At 32.9% G+C, this 17,385-nt stretch overlaps 1 protein-coding gene across 2 annotated transcripts in view; it reads left to right on the forward strand.

Moving 5' to 3' along the window:
- Positions 1-17,385, forward strand: part of FBXO11 (F-box protein 11) — a 78,279-nt gene that overhangs the window by 59,551 nt on the left and 1,343 nt on the right. For both annotated transcript variants that reach the window (XM_019748608.3, XM_019748609.3), the window contains exons 10-22: positions 54-160; positions 247-384; positions 8,360-8,577; positions 9,540-9,625; positions 10,530-10,624; positions 11,657-11,779; positions 11,866-11,951; positions 12,612-12,688; positions 12,778-12,921; positions 15,316-15,426; positions 16,149-16,256; positions 16,539-16,647; positions 17,224-17,322. In XM_019748608.3, the coding sequence (XP_019604167.3) occupies positions 54-160; positions 247-384; positions 8,360-8,577; positions 9,540-9,625; positions 10,530-10,624; positions 11,657-11,779; positions 11,866-11,951; positions 12,612-12,688; positions 12,778-12,921; positions 15,316-15,426; positions 16,149-16,256; positions 16,539-16,647; positions 17,224-17,322 (1,501 nt within the window). The remainder of the gene's footprint in view (positions 1-53; positions 161-246; positions 385-8,359; positions 8,578-9,539; positions 9,626-10,529; positions 10,625-11,656; positions 11,780-11,865; positions 11,952-12,611; positions 12,689-12,777; positions 12,922-15,315; positions 15,427-16,148; positions 16,257-16,538; positions 16,648-17,223; positions 17,323-17,385) is intronic.

A 17,385-nucleotide genomic window follows, 5' to 3' on the forward strand; every position in this document is an offset into this window, starting at 1 on the left:
AGTGAGTCACTGTGTTGCCCAGTAGGTTTTTAAATAAATTATTTTTCTCACAGTTGGCTCTGCAGTATGTGTTAGTGGTCAAGGAGCATGTCCCACTATCAAGCACTGTAATATCAGCGACTGTGAAAATGTTGGACTTTATATAACAGATCATGCACAGGTATTTTTTTTAATTTTGTGGGGTTTTTTTCTTCTTTAATTTTTTTTAAAGCTCTACTAATGTTTACTTCTGATTAATTATTGTAGGGAATATATGAGGATAATGAAATTTCCAATAATGCTTTAGCAGGGATTTGGGTTAAAAATCATGGAAACCCAATTATTAGACGGAATCACATTCATCATGGACGTGACGTTGGTGTGTTCACATTTGATCACGGCATGGTAAGTACATTTATTCTTAATAGAAAAACTGACCTCGTATCAGTTAAATTTCAGATAGGTTTCAGCATTTTCTCATCACCAAACTACCTGAATTGAAGAATATAGGTTTAAAAGAGATTTCAGCATTATATAAAATCAGTATGCAGTATTTATTCTGTAAATTCACGGCTCTAATATTATATACATGTAGAAAACATCCCTTAGGGTATTGATGTGATCTTTGAGGGGAATAAGGTCTAATCCAGTACTTCTCAACTCTGTGCATAAAAATCACCCAGATATAATCAGAATTTTCAAGGATCAGACCTAGGATATACATTTGTAATAAGGACTACAAATGAGTTTAATACAGGTTGTTTATAAACTGACTATACATTGAGAAGTAATGGTTTCATCATTAGTTTGACTTACATTTTATTTAGTAAAAGATACAGTGATGATAAAATACCAGATCTAAAACTGTTAACACTGCAGTTAATTAGGCATCTTTATGGATGATACTATGTTTTATAAATATTTTGTCATTTTATACAATTTTCTAGACACACGACTTTGTGAGCTCTTTCAGGTCACTATTTCAAAATAATGTTCTTGGTTATCTATTCAGGTATTCTTTTCATTTAATGTCTAATTTTTGTTGAGGTAATTTTCAAGTCCTAGTACAGTGTTGGCAACGTTTTTTGATAAGGAGTTAGCGATGGGAGAAGCGGTGGTGATAGTGTCACATAGGGTTATGATGAAGTTTTATTGCTGTTACCTGGTAGTAATCAATTACATGGTATTAGAAACATTCGATTCACATTTACGAATTATCAGTTAGTGAAGGAAATGATTTTCATTGTCTGTGCCAAAACCCTAATGCAGAACTCCTTTGAAACTGAACTAGACCATGAGGATAGTACCCTTTCTTCTAGTTATAAATAGACCTAAACAGTTTCAGACCATCCAGTTCATCATTCCTGGGGTAACTGTAATAGGAGAAAAATAATTGGCTTACAAGTCAGGCTGTAGCATGGGGTCTGTTGATAACAAAGCAGACTGGTGATGACCATTTGCCCTTCTCCAGCTGGAATAAAGAAATTGACATTTTGTTGCAAATTTTAGCTGTTTTTTTCCAAGGAGGTGGTAGATCTGGAGTTTGGGCAAAGGTATGGAGGATGTGAAAACATAAGAGTATTGAGACTCTGCCTTCCCCTAGAGGCCTGTATTGGTTATCGTTCCTAAACGGACTCTTATTTTGTAATGGAACTACACATTTAGTATAGTATAGCCATATACTATGCTAGTATTTCTTTGCCTGTGCTGCCTTTGGACTTTGCCCCAGAGTTGCATACAATTCAAGTATCATATTTATGCACGCCTCTCGTCTCACTCACAAATGATTTGAGGTACCAAGATAATTTTAACCAGGTAAATGTCCTCATTTTTAAAAGACCTGTGATGATGGTCACTTAGTAAAGTTCATCATAATTTATTCCTCATCATACACCACTGATACAGCTTGTTTTTTTTAAGATTTGGGTTTATAAATTTTATAACTTTTTTTCAAGAACTTTAGGCAATGCTACAGGTAGATATTCCCATTAAGAATTAATAAAGAGATTTGTAAGGTATGGTAGATTTGTGAGGGAAGGCTCAAAATGAAGCATATCTTGAACCTATCATCTGTTTTAGTATTGTGACACAATCCTTTAAAATCTTTTGGTAGAATGTTCTTCCATTCCAAGTACAGCAGGTCCTTGAATAACGTTTTGTTATCATGTTGATGAGAAAAGAAAAATCACTTCCAGGCTGGGGCCACTGTAGATGTGGAGTTGCACATTTCTCCCCATGTCTGTGTGGGTTTTCTCCGGGTGCTCCAGTTTCCTTCGACCTCCCAAAGATGGGCATGTTAGGTTAATTAGTATGTCTACATATTCCAGTCTGAGAGAAGAGGGAGGGAGGGGGAGAGAGAGAGAGACAGAGAAAGAACATGAGAGAGAACGCCTCCTAATAGAAGAGCATCCTGTCAAGGCAAGTGGTTCCTCCTTGCACTCTGAGCTGCTGGATTAGGCTGTAGCCACCCGAGACCTTGAACTAGAATAAGCATGTTGGAAAATAATCTTGTTTTTAGTCTTTTCTTAAATGTATGTATAGCTCACATTTACTTCAATGTCTAATATAAGTGTTTTGAGTCTTTATTTAGAATTTTAGTGATGTTTTCGTGACTAGAAATATGCCATAGGAACTTAATTCTTGTTTATATCAATTAGCCTGTGGTAAAGTTGGTTTTGTTTATGTCGTTTTGCTTAAAGTTGCAGTTTCCAAGAACCTATCCACCACATTGACTAAGGACTTAAATGTATTGTTTTGGCTTATCTTTGTGTTGGTAGCCTGTGATTGGTTGGTAGCCTGTGATTGGTTTAAAATTTGACTTGTTTTCTGTAGAACTTCAAAGAGCATCAGAATAAACATTTAAACTAGTTTCTGTATTGTCCTCTATCTTTAAATATATTTATATTTATTATTTGGTCTCTGAAATTGTCTTTTCCTTGTCTATGACATACTTAAAATTTAAATTTCTGTGTTCATAAGAAGGAATCATAAAAGGTTTTCTATTTTATTTTCAAGAAATTAATTTTTTGTAAAAAATAACTAGCATAAAAGATACCTCGAGGATTTAAAAGGACATGTATGACTCTAGAGTTTGTCATTGTTAACTGCATGTTTAAGCTTCAGAATAAAGTATGAACTCCCCCTATGAAAAAATGAGGAAATAAACATATTTACATTTCAACTATTTCTACCTCACTATTTATGTTCTTGTTTTTATTTTGTAAAGGTTTATAATATTTACATTCCTATAGTTATTGGTCTATATTTACTCTATATTTATTTGCTTTTAGTTCTTTTATCACAGTTTCTCCATTCCTGAATAACTTTATTTTGATTTATTTTTGGTATGGCTGAGGTTTGTCATCTAGCCATTTTTTTGTTGTTACTTATTTTTAAAAGAAGGGTTTATGGATATTGAGCTTGAATTCTTGCCACTTGAGAATGCCTACCAGTTACCTTTTAACTTGGCTGAGTGCCATTTTGATTATACCTGTACTTTCCCTGAGAATTCCGTAGTCATTTTTAGATTTCTAAGATTGAGTGTGCCTGAGAATCTGAGATTATTAATATTGTTGTTATTATTGTTTTTTCTTTCTAGTAGATATTTGCTTTTCTGCTTCTGTATCTATATGTGGGTTTTGTTGTTAATGTGTTTTACTTTTACCATTTCTCTACTCCATATGTTCCTTTCTTTAGAAACTCGGCTGTGTTCTCTATTATTTCTGTTTCTGTGTATCTATGTTCTTTTCCTTTAAGTTTTGTGTGATTTCTTCAAATCTGTGTCTCCATAGTTTTGTCTCTTTTTCTGTTTTGTTTCCAGTTGGTTTTATCTCTAATTTTTTAAATGTATTTTTGTTTTATGGAATCTTTCTAACGTATATAAAAGTAGAATAGTATAATGAATTCCCACATACCATCTTCAACCTTCAACAACTCAATTCATGGCCAGTTTTGTTTCATTTATACCTCCTCACTCACTCCTTATGCTCTTCTATATTCTCTGGATTCTTTTGAAGCAAATCTCAGACATCATCTCATCTGTAAATATTTCAGCATGTATTTTTAAAAAGTAAGGATTCTCTCTTTCTTTCACATAATCACAATTTCCGATCTCCTAAAATTAATTTTCTATCAATGCTCACAGTTCCCTGATTATTTTTGTTAAATATTCAATCCATTGCAGACTGTTATTTTGGTAAAATAAAATTAACATGTCATAGCAGTGCCAAATTGTTGTAAAAATTTTTGAGACACTTACTGTAAATTTATGAATTTAACTCATGACATATTGACAGATGACATTTTCTCCATGTTGAAATCTGGCTGTCCTTTCTCTTCTCCTTTTACTCTACTTTGGATAATTTTCCTTAGATAGGAAACTTAAGTTTTATACAATAGAAATTGCACATTGGTGTAGTGAGTTTTCTTCAGATTTACTTCTTGTGCCTAGGTTATTTCCGTGAAAATAACCCAGTTATTTTCATAGGAACAAAATAAAGGAAAAGTGTTTCCTTCTCCTATGTTATATTCATGCCACTAAATCTCATCACTTTAGTAGATCTTATTAGAACCTTTAGTTATTTTGGGGAAAATACCTTGCTAAAGATTTAGTGTAACATATGTGCTCTGAGCACCTTATCCATCTCTTCCTTATCCATATTTTATAGCATTTGGCAAGTATTGTATAGATCAGTTTGAGGTTACGGAAGTTTATGTCAATGAAGATAGCATATTTTTTGTCCCTACTTTTTATTCTTTTTTGGTTTTTTTGGAGAGTTTAAGGAGAAACTCTTGAATGCCTTTTACTTTGTCAAATTTAATAAAGAATATTTATGTTCAAAATTTTTAAATAAAATGCTTGGTTTCACCTTTTATTTTTATATCAGTGTTAAGTTTTTAACTTGATAAAATGATAATTTTCAAGGACTTACAATAATGTGTTTGGCAGAAATTTAGAAAGGCTTCTGCCAAGAAGTTAATGAGCTTTCATTTTAAATATAGAGGAAGCTCTTAGCAATCTGGTATTTTCTGGTATGAGGAATAAATCACATTATAATGTGGGACAAAATGTCCATGCCTTTGAAGTTCTGTATCTGTTGGAGCTTTTGTGGTTTGCATATTAAAAGGCAGAGTTATTCTGTCTAAATTCTGCTTATAGTTCTGCATTGTTAGATCATTTTGCACTAAGGCATCTCTTAACAAAACATGAGTTTCATTAAGATGTATTTTAAAACAAAATTTCATTAACAACCCTTTAACCCATAATAATAATAGATAAGTTTCTTTATAAAATTATAAAACTATAAATCAATCAATTGTTGTTCTTTCTGAATGTAATAAAATCACAGTTGTAGCATTATAGAGGCTTCTGGTTTTAAGACATGAAGAAAAAAAATTTTTGCTGCTTTCTTTTATCAGAAGTTACCTTAAAACAAAAGATACAGATTACAAACTCCATCGTTGATAGAACCAGCAGGCATTTTTAACCCTTAATATAAATTAAATATGGTAAATGACCTTGTGCCTATGACCAGGGCGACCCAGTCCAGATTAGAGCAGGTTATAAAACCTGAGTATACTTAGGAAGATAAATTGGTAAACCTAATGTGAATGTAAATATATTAAGAGGTGACTTAAACAGCTGGTAGCAAGTTTAGGATAGATGATCACTAGAGATCTAAGCAAAGGAGAAGTATAAGATAATTACTAATTTCAGGGAAAATAAAAAGTTGTGCAGCAAAGAATATATAATTATACTTTATGGCTCAGCCCTAAATAGCACACTTATCTAACCAAAATTATGACGTAACTACATTGGAAGAATACAATGTGTGAATGTGTGTGATGGAGGATAGAAAGGTTAGGAGAGCTCAAGTCTCATCTTCCATATAAGAAGGTAGGAGATAATACCTAAAACTGAAAGCTCAAGATAGAGCAATACAAGTCTTTCTTTAAAAATAATGGAGGTAGATGAAAAGAACTAGCTAAAATAATTGAAAGTGTGGGCTTCTGGATAAGGGGAAATAAAGAAAGGGGGCTGTTGTTTGCTTAAATAAACTTGTGGATCTAGTTGACTCTTGTGCAAAATTAAAACCTAAAGAAAACAGAGAGAAGAGAAAGCATTCCCACATTTGAATAATGTTTAGTCAATATATATAGCAAAGCATACTTGCAGTACTACCGTATGTTTAACTAGTATAGTCAGGACATGAAAGAGGCCTGTTACTAGAATCCTCGTGGAAGCCCAATAAATAGTACACCTTTCCCTCCCACATTCCAAACAAATAGTAACATGAGGAGGCTGAAATATTATTTCTTACTCTTAAATGTTAAGATGGAAAGATAGAACTTAGAATGAGAACCAAATTGGGTCTGTTTAACTGAACCCCAAAATTAAATAGGCTTTTACCCACTTAGTCACCGGCAGAGGTTCTGGAGTAGTAGCAGAAGGCATGTTCCCTAAGGGCAGCTCACTTTTATGAGGAAAAGGAGATTGAGCGTACCCAGTTTATTCTTTCCCAAGTTTACCAATTAGATATGTCATGTTACTCCAGGCAGAGACTAAGAGAATAAGTGCTCCCTTCTCCATGATGAAAACATCAGAAAAATGTTTAATTGTTTCAAAAGGACATTAAATTCTTTTAGCCTAACCTCTTTTTAAATTTGTTTTTGTTTCTTTGCTCAATTTTGCCATGATAGTCTGTATATTCACCCAGTGTACATTTGTGTTTATTTGGTATAAAATCAAAAAAGAAAAATCTTTTTTATATTTAAAGAAGCTACTTTTTATGTAATCCCCCAATTAAAAAAAAAAAAAAGATTATAACCCAAATGTAAAGAGGTAAATTTTAGATAATTTGCACATTATCTGCGGAAAATGAAACCTGAAAACTTCCAAATGTTATGCTCAGAGATCCATTTTCTTAGAGTTAAATATGTGGTGTACTAGAGTATTCAGAATTATATCCTGTTTTAAACTCTTTTAGATTTGGCAAAAAGTTCATCAAATCTTACTTTGAGTGCTTGCTTTGTGTAAAGTCCTGTATAGATGCTCCAGAAGTTAGAGTAGTTCTTTCTCTTCAGGAGCTTATGATCAGGTACAAATGGATATGACAAATACAGAAATCGTACAGGTCAGTACATGGAAGCAGCATAAGAAAATACTTAGTGGGGCCGGCCCGGTGGCTCAGACGGTTGGAGCTTCATGCTCCTAACTCCGAAGGCTGATTCCCACGTGGGCCGGTGGGCTCTCAACCACAAGGTTGCCGGTTCGAGTCCCTCAAGGGATGGTGGGCTGTGCCCCCTGCAACTAGAGAACGGCATCTGGACCTGGAGCTGAGCTGCGCCCTCCACAACTAAGACTGAGAGGACAACAGCTTGACTTGGAAAAAAGGCCTGGAAGTACACACTTCCCCAATAAAGTCCTGTTCCCCTTCCCCAATAAAATCTTTAAAAAAATAAAAACTAAAAAGAAAATACTTAGTACTAAAGGGAATTTAACAAGAGGAGAGCACATTCAGTTTTTGAAAGAAGATAGGCAAGGGGAATGAAATGGCTTTTAGAAATGCTATCTTACAAATATCTTCTTTTTCTCTCTTAATTCTCAATCTTGATTGAATGTTAGAACTTAGGATATCAATATTACAGTAACTTTTATTTTCATAAGTAAAACACATCCATTATAGAAAATTTAAGAAATTCAGAGAAGTATAAAGGATACAAAAATCATCCATAATATTATTCAGATAATCATACCCTCATATTTTTGTTTCATCCTTCAAATTGTTTCTCTTTAAATAAAATTGAGGTCATACTTAATGTATATTATCTTGAAGTATATAATGTTCTATTGATTTAACATGACAGTATGTCTATCGTGAGAATACGTCTTCAAAAACATTTAACCAGTTCCTTATATAGATGAAAATTATTAAATAGATGAAAATTATTTTGTATTCCTTTTTCTGTAGTCTCTAATTATGTCCTTAGGTCAGTTCAACTTTTTAGAAGTTGGTTTCTTGGGACATTTTTAAAGCTGCAGGGATTCATTTTCTTCAATATTTATAAATCTTTTGTTGAAGGATGTATATATACTTATTGGGTAATGGTATTTATTTGCATTTATTGAATAAATCTTTCCCTATTTTTCTTCCTAGCTTTGAATATACTCAGACTAATTATAAGATTTGTAGTTCCATTGTACTAAAATTAAAACATTTCCTTCTATGTTTATCATTTGAAATTTAGTGTATATCTATGTTTCATTCTTACTCTTGAACTTTTCTGATACTTAATTTTGAGTTGTGCATTAAAAAGGTTTTTTTAATGTTTCTTTTTGGAAAGCAGCCTTACCTACAGGTTTAATTTTGATACTTTTCAGGGTTACTTTGAAAGTTGTAACATACACAGAAACAGGATAGCAGGCTTTGAAGTAAAAGCCTATGCTAACCCCACGGTGGTTCGATGTGAAATTCATCATGGGCAGACTGGAGGAATATATGTCCACGAAAAAGGAAGAGGACAATTCATAGAGAATAAAATCTATGCAAACAACTTTGCAGGTGTATGGATTACCTCAAATAGTGACCCAACAATAAGGTATTTATATATAATTATAAATGGAAATTATTTTTTTACTTTGTTTTATAAGAAAAGTCAAGATACATAGCTTTAACTCTTAATGTATTTCCTAGACACCTGGCTACTATAAAATAACTTTTCCTAGTAAAAATCTATGCATCTGAGTGAGCATAGCTATTGCGTTTATTTTTGTGTGTTCTGTTCATTTTTTTATTAGTGATCTAAGCCATACACAATATTACTTGATGAACAATTCCAAATGCTGTGATTTTAATTTTAAATTCATCAGACTGCATTATAGATGAGTAAAAAGGTTTATGACCTTCTCTTGGAACCAGAATGACCTGTCTCTCTTTTTTTTTTCCTTCTTCTTTTTTTTTTTTTCTGAGAGCCAATAGAATAATTCAGGAAACTAATTAATCTCAAAAATTCTTGAACAGAGAGACCAAGAATAACAAAAAGTCAAAACTTCACGCTGTCACCTTTCTTTAATAGCTCCTGCCACTCCCTCTGGCCACAGTAAGGAAACAAATAGATCCAGACTGAAAGGCATTGATTAGGATTATTGAACAGAGCTATTATAATTTAATCAAAACCATGAAGTATTTTTGGTTATCAAATTTTACTTTTCACTGGTTTTATGAAAATAGAATATGGGATTTCCATCTTGTTAATATTCAGCAAAAGCTTTAATTAATATTGTTAGCTGTTTTAAGGGAAGTTTTTAAGAATGCTATTTTGTCTCAAATACTACAAGGCTTTTCCAAAGCTTTAGGTCTTAGAACTAAAAGGTCTTAGAACTGAATTTAGAAATCATCTAGTCTGAGTCCCTCATTTGATAAATTAGGAAACTATGGCCCATAGAAGTTAAATAATTTTCCAAGGTCACATGACCGTGAGTGGCTTTACAATTAAGTATATAAAACAAGTAAGCTTTGCTGAATAGATGCTTATTTTTTTATTATTTCACATAATTATAGGGGGAATTCTATATTTAATGGAAATCAAGGGGGAGTTTACATCTTTGGTGATGGACGAGGCCTTATTGAAGGAAATGACATTTATGGTAAGCATGTGGTTTTATTCTATAAAATTTTAGAGCTTGGCCTATCTTCCTGACATTGGCAAAATGGACCAGTTTGAAACCATCCAAGTAGAACTGATCCAATTTATTTAAATTCTTAATTAAGATTCTTCTGTAATATTTAATCACTTAACATTTACTGAGTACCTACTATGTATATGGCACTATGCCAGATACCAGGGATGAAAAGAAAGAGAGAGAGAGAGAGAAAGAAAGATTGATAGATAGATAGATAGATAGACAGACAGACAGATAGATAGATAAAAAGTCTCGAGTATCTACAGTTTCCTTAGATTCGTTTCATTGTTTAACAATTAATAAATTATTTCTGTGGTAGTTAATACACTTTGGTACTAACTAGAAAGGGAAAAATTAATTCAGCAGTTACTAGATATCTATGTACTAGACACTGATATGTCCCTGGATTTTCTCTTTTGCTCACAATTACTTGATAGTACTTATCTTAGAATTTAATCAGTGCCAGGTACTGTCCTGAGCACATTACCTGAATTAGGTAATATAACATTCACATCAACTCTGTAAAGTAGACACTATTAAATATCCCCACTTAGTACAGAGAGGTTAAATAACTTTTTCAAAGTCACACAGGAAGTAGGTAGAATTCCTGGGATTCAAAAGTATGCAACCAGGCCAGGAGTCTCTTCCCTTAACCACTATACCTGTATTACCTACAATTCTTTTTATTCTTTTAACTTAGTTCCCTATTTTTATCTTATAATACTCATGGGCCATAAATACTTTTCTGAATATGACATATTTCACAGAATTCTAGTAAGAATTTTAATGTAACACTATGTAATGTAACACTTTTACTGTGTTTCACTAGGCTCCATATGTTGACATTGTAACTTTTACTTTTAAATAGGAAATGCATTAGCAGGAATTCAGATTAGGACAAACAGTTGTCCAATTGTTCGACATAACAAAATTCATGATGGCCAGCATGGTGGGATTTATGTGGTAAGTTAATGAATGTGGTTCTAGAATCTCATGCATCAAAACCAGAGAAGAAAGGGGAAGAGGGCAGAATTATGTCCAGCTTGAGGTAGGCCATATTCAACTTTTAGAGTATGAATTTGTGGCTGTCTTTAATATTTAGACAATAAATAGGACTTTTGTTCTCCCTGCCAGTGTATCTGAATGGCTTTTAATTTTATAGTGAGTGTAGTGGTCTATAAAATTTAATCAACCGACAAAATTTAGGCATAGACGATGTACCTTTTTGTTCAAGTCTTTATAATTGGCAATGTGGGCTAAACTCATAACACTGATTGGCAGTCTGAATTATATTTGTTACACTGGAATTTTGCCAATGTGACTACTGTGTGAATCTCTGAAATTTTCCAAAAGTAAAATCATATCACTGAAAATACTAATAATACTAGACTTCAATATTTTTATCTTCTGAAAAAGCCAATTTTCATTTGAATTTATGTTGAAACAATTGAGCATCTTGCAAAATTTTAAAACCTATGCATTAGTCCTTTGTCTTCTGTCACCGTGGTATTTGAAACTGTTACAATTGATTCAAGTAAGACCATAAAGGATCCTAATTTCTGAAAGGTGTGTAATGACAGGTGTGACTAATTTTTATTTACAGTTCTAAAAATATTCATGTCTTAATCTTCTGCTAAAAACAAAAGTTTTTTGAGACCTTATTATTTTGAAATGATTTTACCAATAAGTTACTAAGTGAGAGATCTTTGGTTTGCTATATATCTGAAATGAAATTCTCTTGCTAAAGTAAATTGCATGCTACTACTCTTACCATAGTATATTTAAAAGTACAAAACTACATACAGAACAGTATAAATAAAAACTTTGGGAGCTTAAACTTAGGTAGAGGCTACAGAAAAATATTATCATTAACTCCTCAGATAAAGAAACAAAAATTGAGATTTTTTTTTTGTTAAAACTGTTTTTAAAGGGGGAATACACTAAACTACTTGCTTATACAAAATATGTATTGTAATCAATGTGTCTTTTATTTAGCATGAGAAAGGACAAGGCGTAATAGAAGAGAATGAAGTTTATAGTAATACTCTGGCTGGCGTCTGGGTGACAACTGGCAGCACTCCAGTACTCAGAAGAAACAGGATACACAGTGGCAAGCAGGTAAGATTGTTTTGGACTCTTGTATGGAAAATAATTGTTTTGTAAATACTTTTTTGTCATTTGAAAAAAAATTTTTTTAATTTTAGGTTGGTGTTTATTTTTATGACAATGGACATGGAGTGCTAGAGGACAATGATATCTATAATCATATGTATTCAGGGGTTCAGATAAGGTAAATGTTTTCCCATTTGGCTTTCTTTGGGGAATATGTGGGGTATATAGAAGAAATTTCCTTATTATTTAATGCTCAATCTTTATTCCTTTTGTATATGTATTTATTCTACCATATCTTGGCTTAAATTGTCAGACTATAACTTTTCTTGGACTAGCTAAGGACAGCAGACGATTTATTCCATCATACTTAGAGAGTGCAAACCTGTATAAAAATACTTGTGAGCTATACCTGGCATTTCATAGGCACTCAGTAAATGGGAGCTTCTGTTTTTTATGCTATTTCTATAAAATTAATAGTTTTTCACACCCCTCTTCTGTATTTTAACAGTCTTCAGAACTATAGTAGTCCTAATTATATAATTCAACCCTTAATTTTACTTACATGAGGGATGTATATTTAATAATAGCTCTTTACTTACCCCCTCAATTTAGTTTACATGTTAGGAGAGTCTATAGTAATAACATAATACAGCTAAGTGTGAGAAGTAGAATTAAGCAAAATTAAACCAGTTTCTTTACTGACAGACTTTCAGAGCATTTTGAAGGACTCCACTGTTATTTTTACTATGGTTAATGTGGATTTTTCCAATTACCTCTTCTAACATAGGATGTGGGAGTAGAAACAATTGAAATGGCATTATTTTCTATTCTACCCTAGGACTGGAAGCAACCCCAAAATTAGGCGCAACAAAATCTGGGGAGGACAGAATGGTGGAATTCTAGTTTATAATTCTGGTATGTTCAGTCTTTCATTTTCTCCTCAGTGCTAATGGTTTTTAGAAATATATTTTCTAAATAATACAACCTAATTTTTGCATTTACAGGTCTAGGCTGTATAGAAGATAATGAAATATTTGACAATGCAATGGCTGGAGTCTGGATTAAGACAGATAGTAATCCTACACTAAGAAGAAATAAAATCCATGATGGAAGAGATGGTGGCATCTGTATATTTAATGGGGGTCGAGGTATTGTTGTTAATTTTGCATTAGTAAAAAACCCAGTTTTCCATTATTCTTCTTCCATATCTTTAACGATCAATGACATTGCCAGTTAACATGTTATAAATGAATGAACCTCAGTCTTTTTCTTTATCAAGTCTTGATATGATTGAGATTACTCTCCAGAGTTAAAGGAAACAAATGTTTACAGAATTTTTCTTTTCCTTTCGTTGGCACCTTGAGTGGGCCAGTTGTTAGTAACGCTTTTTTAGGCTAGCAGAATTTGTTTATGGCCTTTTTCTGGCCTTTTTATTATTCAAAGTAGTGATATAATAAACATCAAAGTCAAGTTATAGAACTAGGTGTGAGAAATTAATTGGTCTGTAAATGTATAAGAACGTCTGTAGTAAATAAGTATTGCTTTGTACCTATTTACAACTGTGTTTATTAGAGAATGGAGTTAACGAAGCCAAGGTGTACCTGGTTTGGTATCCATGAAAGTCAACTCACTGCATTGAGGCAAAAATACCACAGTCTCTGCCCTTTGCAAATGCATGTTCATGAAGAGACTGGGAGAGAATGTCTAATGCAAAATTCATCACCATTCCTGAAATGTCAGTAGCCCAATATTGTACTTGTGTGGAAGGATTCCTGGTTATTACTCTGACATACCAAGATTTAATCAACAAATTCACTACTGCAATAAAGCAGTGATTCTATTAATGACATAGACTCTCCAGTTTATAATGTAGTGATTCAGTAAAGTAACATCTCTGATAGGAGTATTTGTAAGACATAATGAGGAAGCACAATACAGAATGGTGGTTTTATTTGTAAGATGTTGAGAAAAGATTCAGAGTAAAATCAGTCTTGAGCTGTATCTTCAGAAATGAGTATTCACTGGTAAATGGGGGTTGGGTGCAGGAAGCAGGCTATTCCAGGTGTAGAAAGCATAATTATTTCACTCTTTGATTTGTTATTATTACTTGAACACCTCTGTATCAACCACTGTGATATATAGATCCTAAAGATGCAATGGTGAATAAAACAGTACTAATCCAGAAAGTTTACAGTCTAATGGCGTGGCACATTGTAAACAAAAGTCTAAATGAAACTGAAAGTGATGATTTAGTAAGGTTTAAGAGGTATAGTGAAAGTTGAGACTGGAGAGGGGCAGGGCCCAAATCGTAAGCAGCTTTGTACATGAAATATGGAGTGGACTAGATACTAGCAATAGCACTTCAGGAGGTTAGTGGACATCTGCAAGATTAGAGGCAAGGACTTGGAATAGTCTTTTCCAGTGGAAAAGGAATTTAGAGGTCAATACTGTGAAATACCAGATTTGTCAAATATTTACAAAAATAAAAATGTTTCACATCTTTAGGAAGCAGGGAAACACTAGAACCCAACTAGCTATAATTCACTGTACATAAGATTTTTATATAATAAAATATTAACTCATACTTAGTTCTGTATAATTCTGCATTAACTCATTTCATCCTCATAACTCTATATGGTAGGTGATATACCCATTTTACAGATAAAGAAACAGATGAAAAGGTAAGTAATTTGCCCGCTCAGAGCTAGTAAAGTAGTGGAGTCAGTATTCGAAGGCCTGAAGTCTAATTTCTCAGCCAACTCTTAATTGTTAAACTGCCAGAAGAGAGAATAATAAATTTGATGGAAGGAAACTGAAAACCTCCCAGAGGAAATAACATTAGGAAGAAAGAGTGCAGGGCATTTCCAAGTAGAGGAAATATGAACTAAAGACATTAGGGATAAAAATATTCATTCAGAGCGTAGGTAATGTAGTGAGACAAAGAAGTAGGTTGGGAGAATATTTTGAAAGGCTTTAAATGACAAGTTAATTTTAAACTTTATTCTGAAAGATTTTTAAGCAGAGAAAGGACATGATAAAAGAGTTGTAGGAAACGGGGGAAAATACAGCAACAAAAAAAGAGACTGGAGTAAAGGAAATTGATCAAGGAATGATTATAGTAACAATGGCCAGAAATAATCAGGGCATAAATTAAAATGTACTTTTACTAACCAATTAAAATTTAAAAAACTAAAACATTGAGGATACAAAGGTTCTAAAAAGATTTCAAAGGAATTTTAATTCAGTTTTCAATGAGAATTAACTATGTGCCAGGCACTGGGGATGCAATGGTGAGTAAACTAAACATGGTCCCTGAAACCATGGAACTTGCAGTTTATTGGTTAGAATGGTTACCTGCAATTTTTGGTTAAATTCTAAATACCTATGAATTACTAATGAACTTTTCTCTTCAGCTGAAAAATTAATGCTGTGAATTTTACAATGCAGTTAATAAGAAACTAAAATAAAACCTAAGTACCACCAAAAAGGCTAGTAAAATGTTATATACATTAGCCTTAATCTGAGGAAATATTTTATTATAGGTCTCCTTGAAGAAAATGATATTTTCAGGAATGCTCAAGCAGGTGTTCTCATCAGCACTAATAGTCATCCAGTCTTAAGGAAAAACAGAATATTTGATGGATTTGCTGCAGGTTTGTATTTTCTTTTGTTACCTGTAGCTTATTTTCTGTACATTAAAGTGGTTGGGTTGTAGTATATATTCTTTTAATAACTAAAGGTGTGCCAAGTGTGCTTTAAAAGTGCCTGAATGCCTGTCTATTAACAGTCACTTACTAGGGCACCTAATCCAAGTTCTGGATTCTTCCACTCTAAGAAATAAACTTACAAGAAATACTGTTCTTGCTGATCAGTAGTAATTATGAAACGTTAATTGGGATAGAATAAATAAATGTAGGCTTTGTACTACCATTAGTAATACAGATAAATTCAAGCCCTCTGGCCTCACAGGTACATTTTTTTTAAGATCCCAGTAAGTGAAATCCAAGTATCATGCATATATAGTTCAACTTTTTGCTAGTGAAGACACTTAATATTCCAAATAAGCCATTAGCTCCTTTCTCTTCAATGTGTAAACTAGCTGCTACCTAAACATACTTCTAGGTATTATCCTCTTAATTTGCAAAGAAATTTAGAAGTGTCATTATGAACCATTTGTATCATTCCTTCAGCAAACATGGTGGACTTAACAGTAGAAAGTGAGTTACTGTCAATAATTCAAATAAACATTTGTATTTTATTCCCTAGATGTTGAGTTAATGTTTTATGTAAAAGAACTAGTTTACTACATTTGCTATATTTCAGGTTTAAGAAACTATATAAAGTTGATGCATCTGCTGTTTAAATTTTACTTCAGGTATTGAAATTACAAATCATGCAACTGCAACACTAGAAGGCAATCAGATTTTTAACAACCGGTTTGGAGGTTTATTTTTAGCATCTGGTGTTAATGTGACAATGAAAGGTATGTTGGAGTCTATATTCTGCCTATAAATGTATGAGCTGTGCCATGAAAATCAGAAGGCACTGTTCTTTGATAACTTGATTCCTTCTCTCTAAAGTTAGCAACAAGAGAACTATTTTCAAAGAAAAAAGTTGTTTTGACTTGTAAATACATTTCTACTCTTAGCTTATTTACTTTCTTGGTTAGCCTTTTAAAGCTCTTAAAAACTATTAGAATAAGCCTATAATGTTTCTTAATTGTCTTTGTCCTTTAGAATTTTACTTGTTTTTTCTTTTATTCCAGATAACAAAATAATGAACAATCAAGACGCCATAGAAAAGGCTGTTAGTAGAGGCCAATGTTTATATAAAATATCAAGTTATACCAGCTATCCCATGCATGATTTCTACAGGTATATTTTTAAATTATTTGAGTCCTGGTAAAGGGGGAAATGGTGATTTTTCTATACTGGCAAGACCTAGCATTTTTAGATTTTTTTTTTTCTGCTTAAATGTGTGAACAGCGTAAATTGGATGTTTGCCAGTCAAGACTGTACCTGAAAAATTTTTAATTGTCCACATAGAGTTCTGTGATCAATCGACTTGAGGATCCTGTTTGAGACCGTAAATATGGGAAAGTTACTGTAGTGTGTAACTACTGACTGTATTGGAAATGTGGGACATATTTATATTGTCTCAAAGTTGTCACTAATTGTTCCATATATCCCAGTCACTGAGTGGGTTTTGAGTACCCTCCTCCAAAAACTGAATCCGTGGACTTGATAGGAAAATTTCAACTGTCTTTCTACAACTTACAAATTGTTTTCCTCAGAACACGCAAGGCAATAGGAAATTCACTTACTCCATTTTAGTCGCTTTTCAGAATCTGGGTTGGAGCCACCAAAATTTTGTTTTTGGTCCTTTTAATAAACAAAATGCCGTTACTTTGAATATGTTCAAGAAAAATAATGTAAGCTTTTGCTTTTTAGATGTCACACTTGTAACACCACAGATCGAAATGCCATATGTGTGAACTGCATTAAGAAGTGCCATCAGGGACATGATGTAGAATTTATTAGACATGATAGGTATGTAGCATACTTGCTTGCTCTATTACCCAATTATCCCCCCCCCCTTCCTAATTTTTGGGT

Source organism: Rhinolophus sinicus, chromosome 2 (assembly GCF_057876585.1).
Source record: "Rhinolophus sinicus isolate RSI-liver-muscle chromosome 2, RSI-T2T, whole genome shotgun sequence".
In the NCBI taxonomy this organism is placed as follows: domain Eukaryota; kingdom Metazoa; phylum Chordata; class Mammalia; order Chiroptera; family Rhinolophidae; genus Rhinolophus; species Rhinolophus sinicus.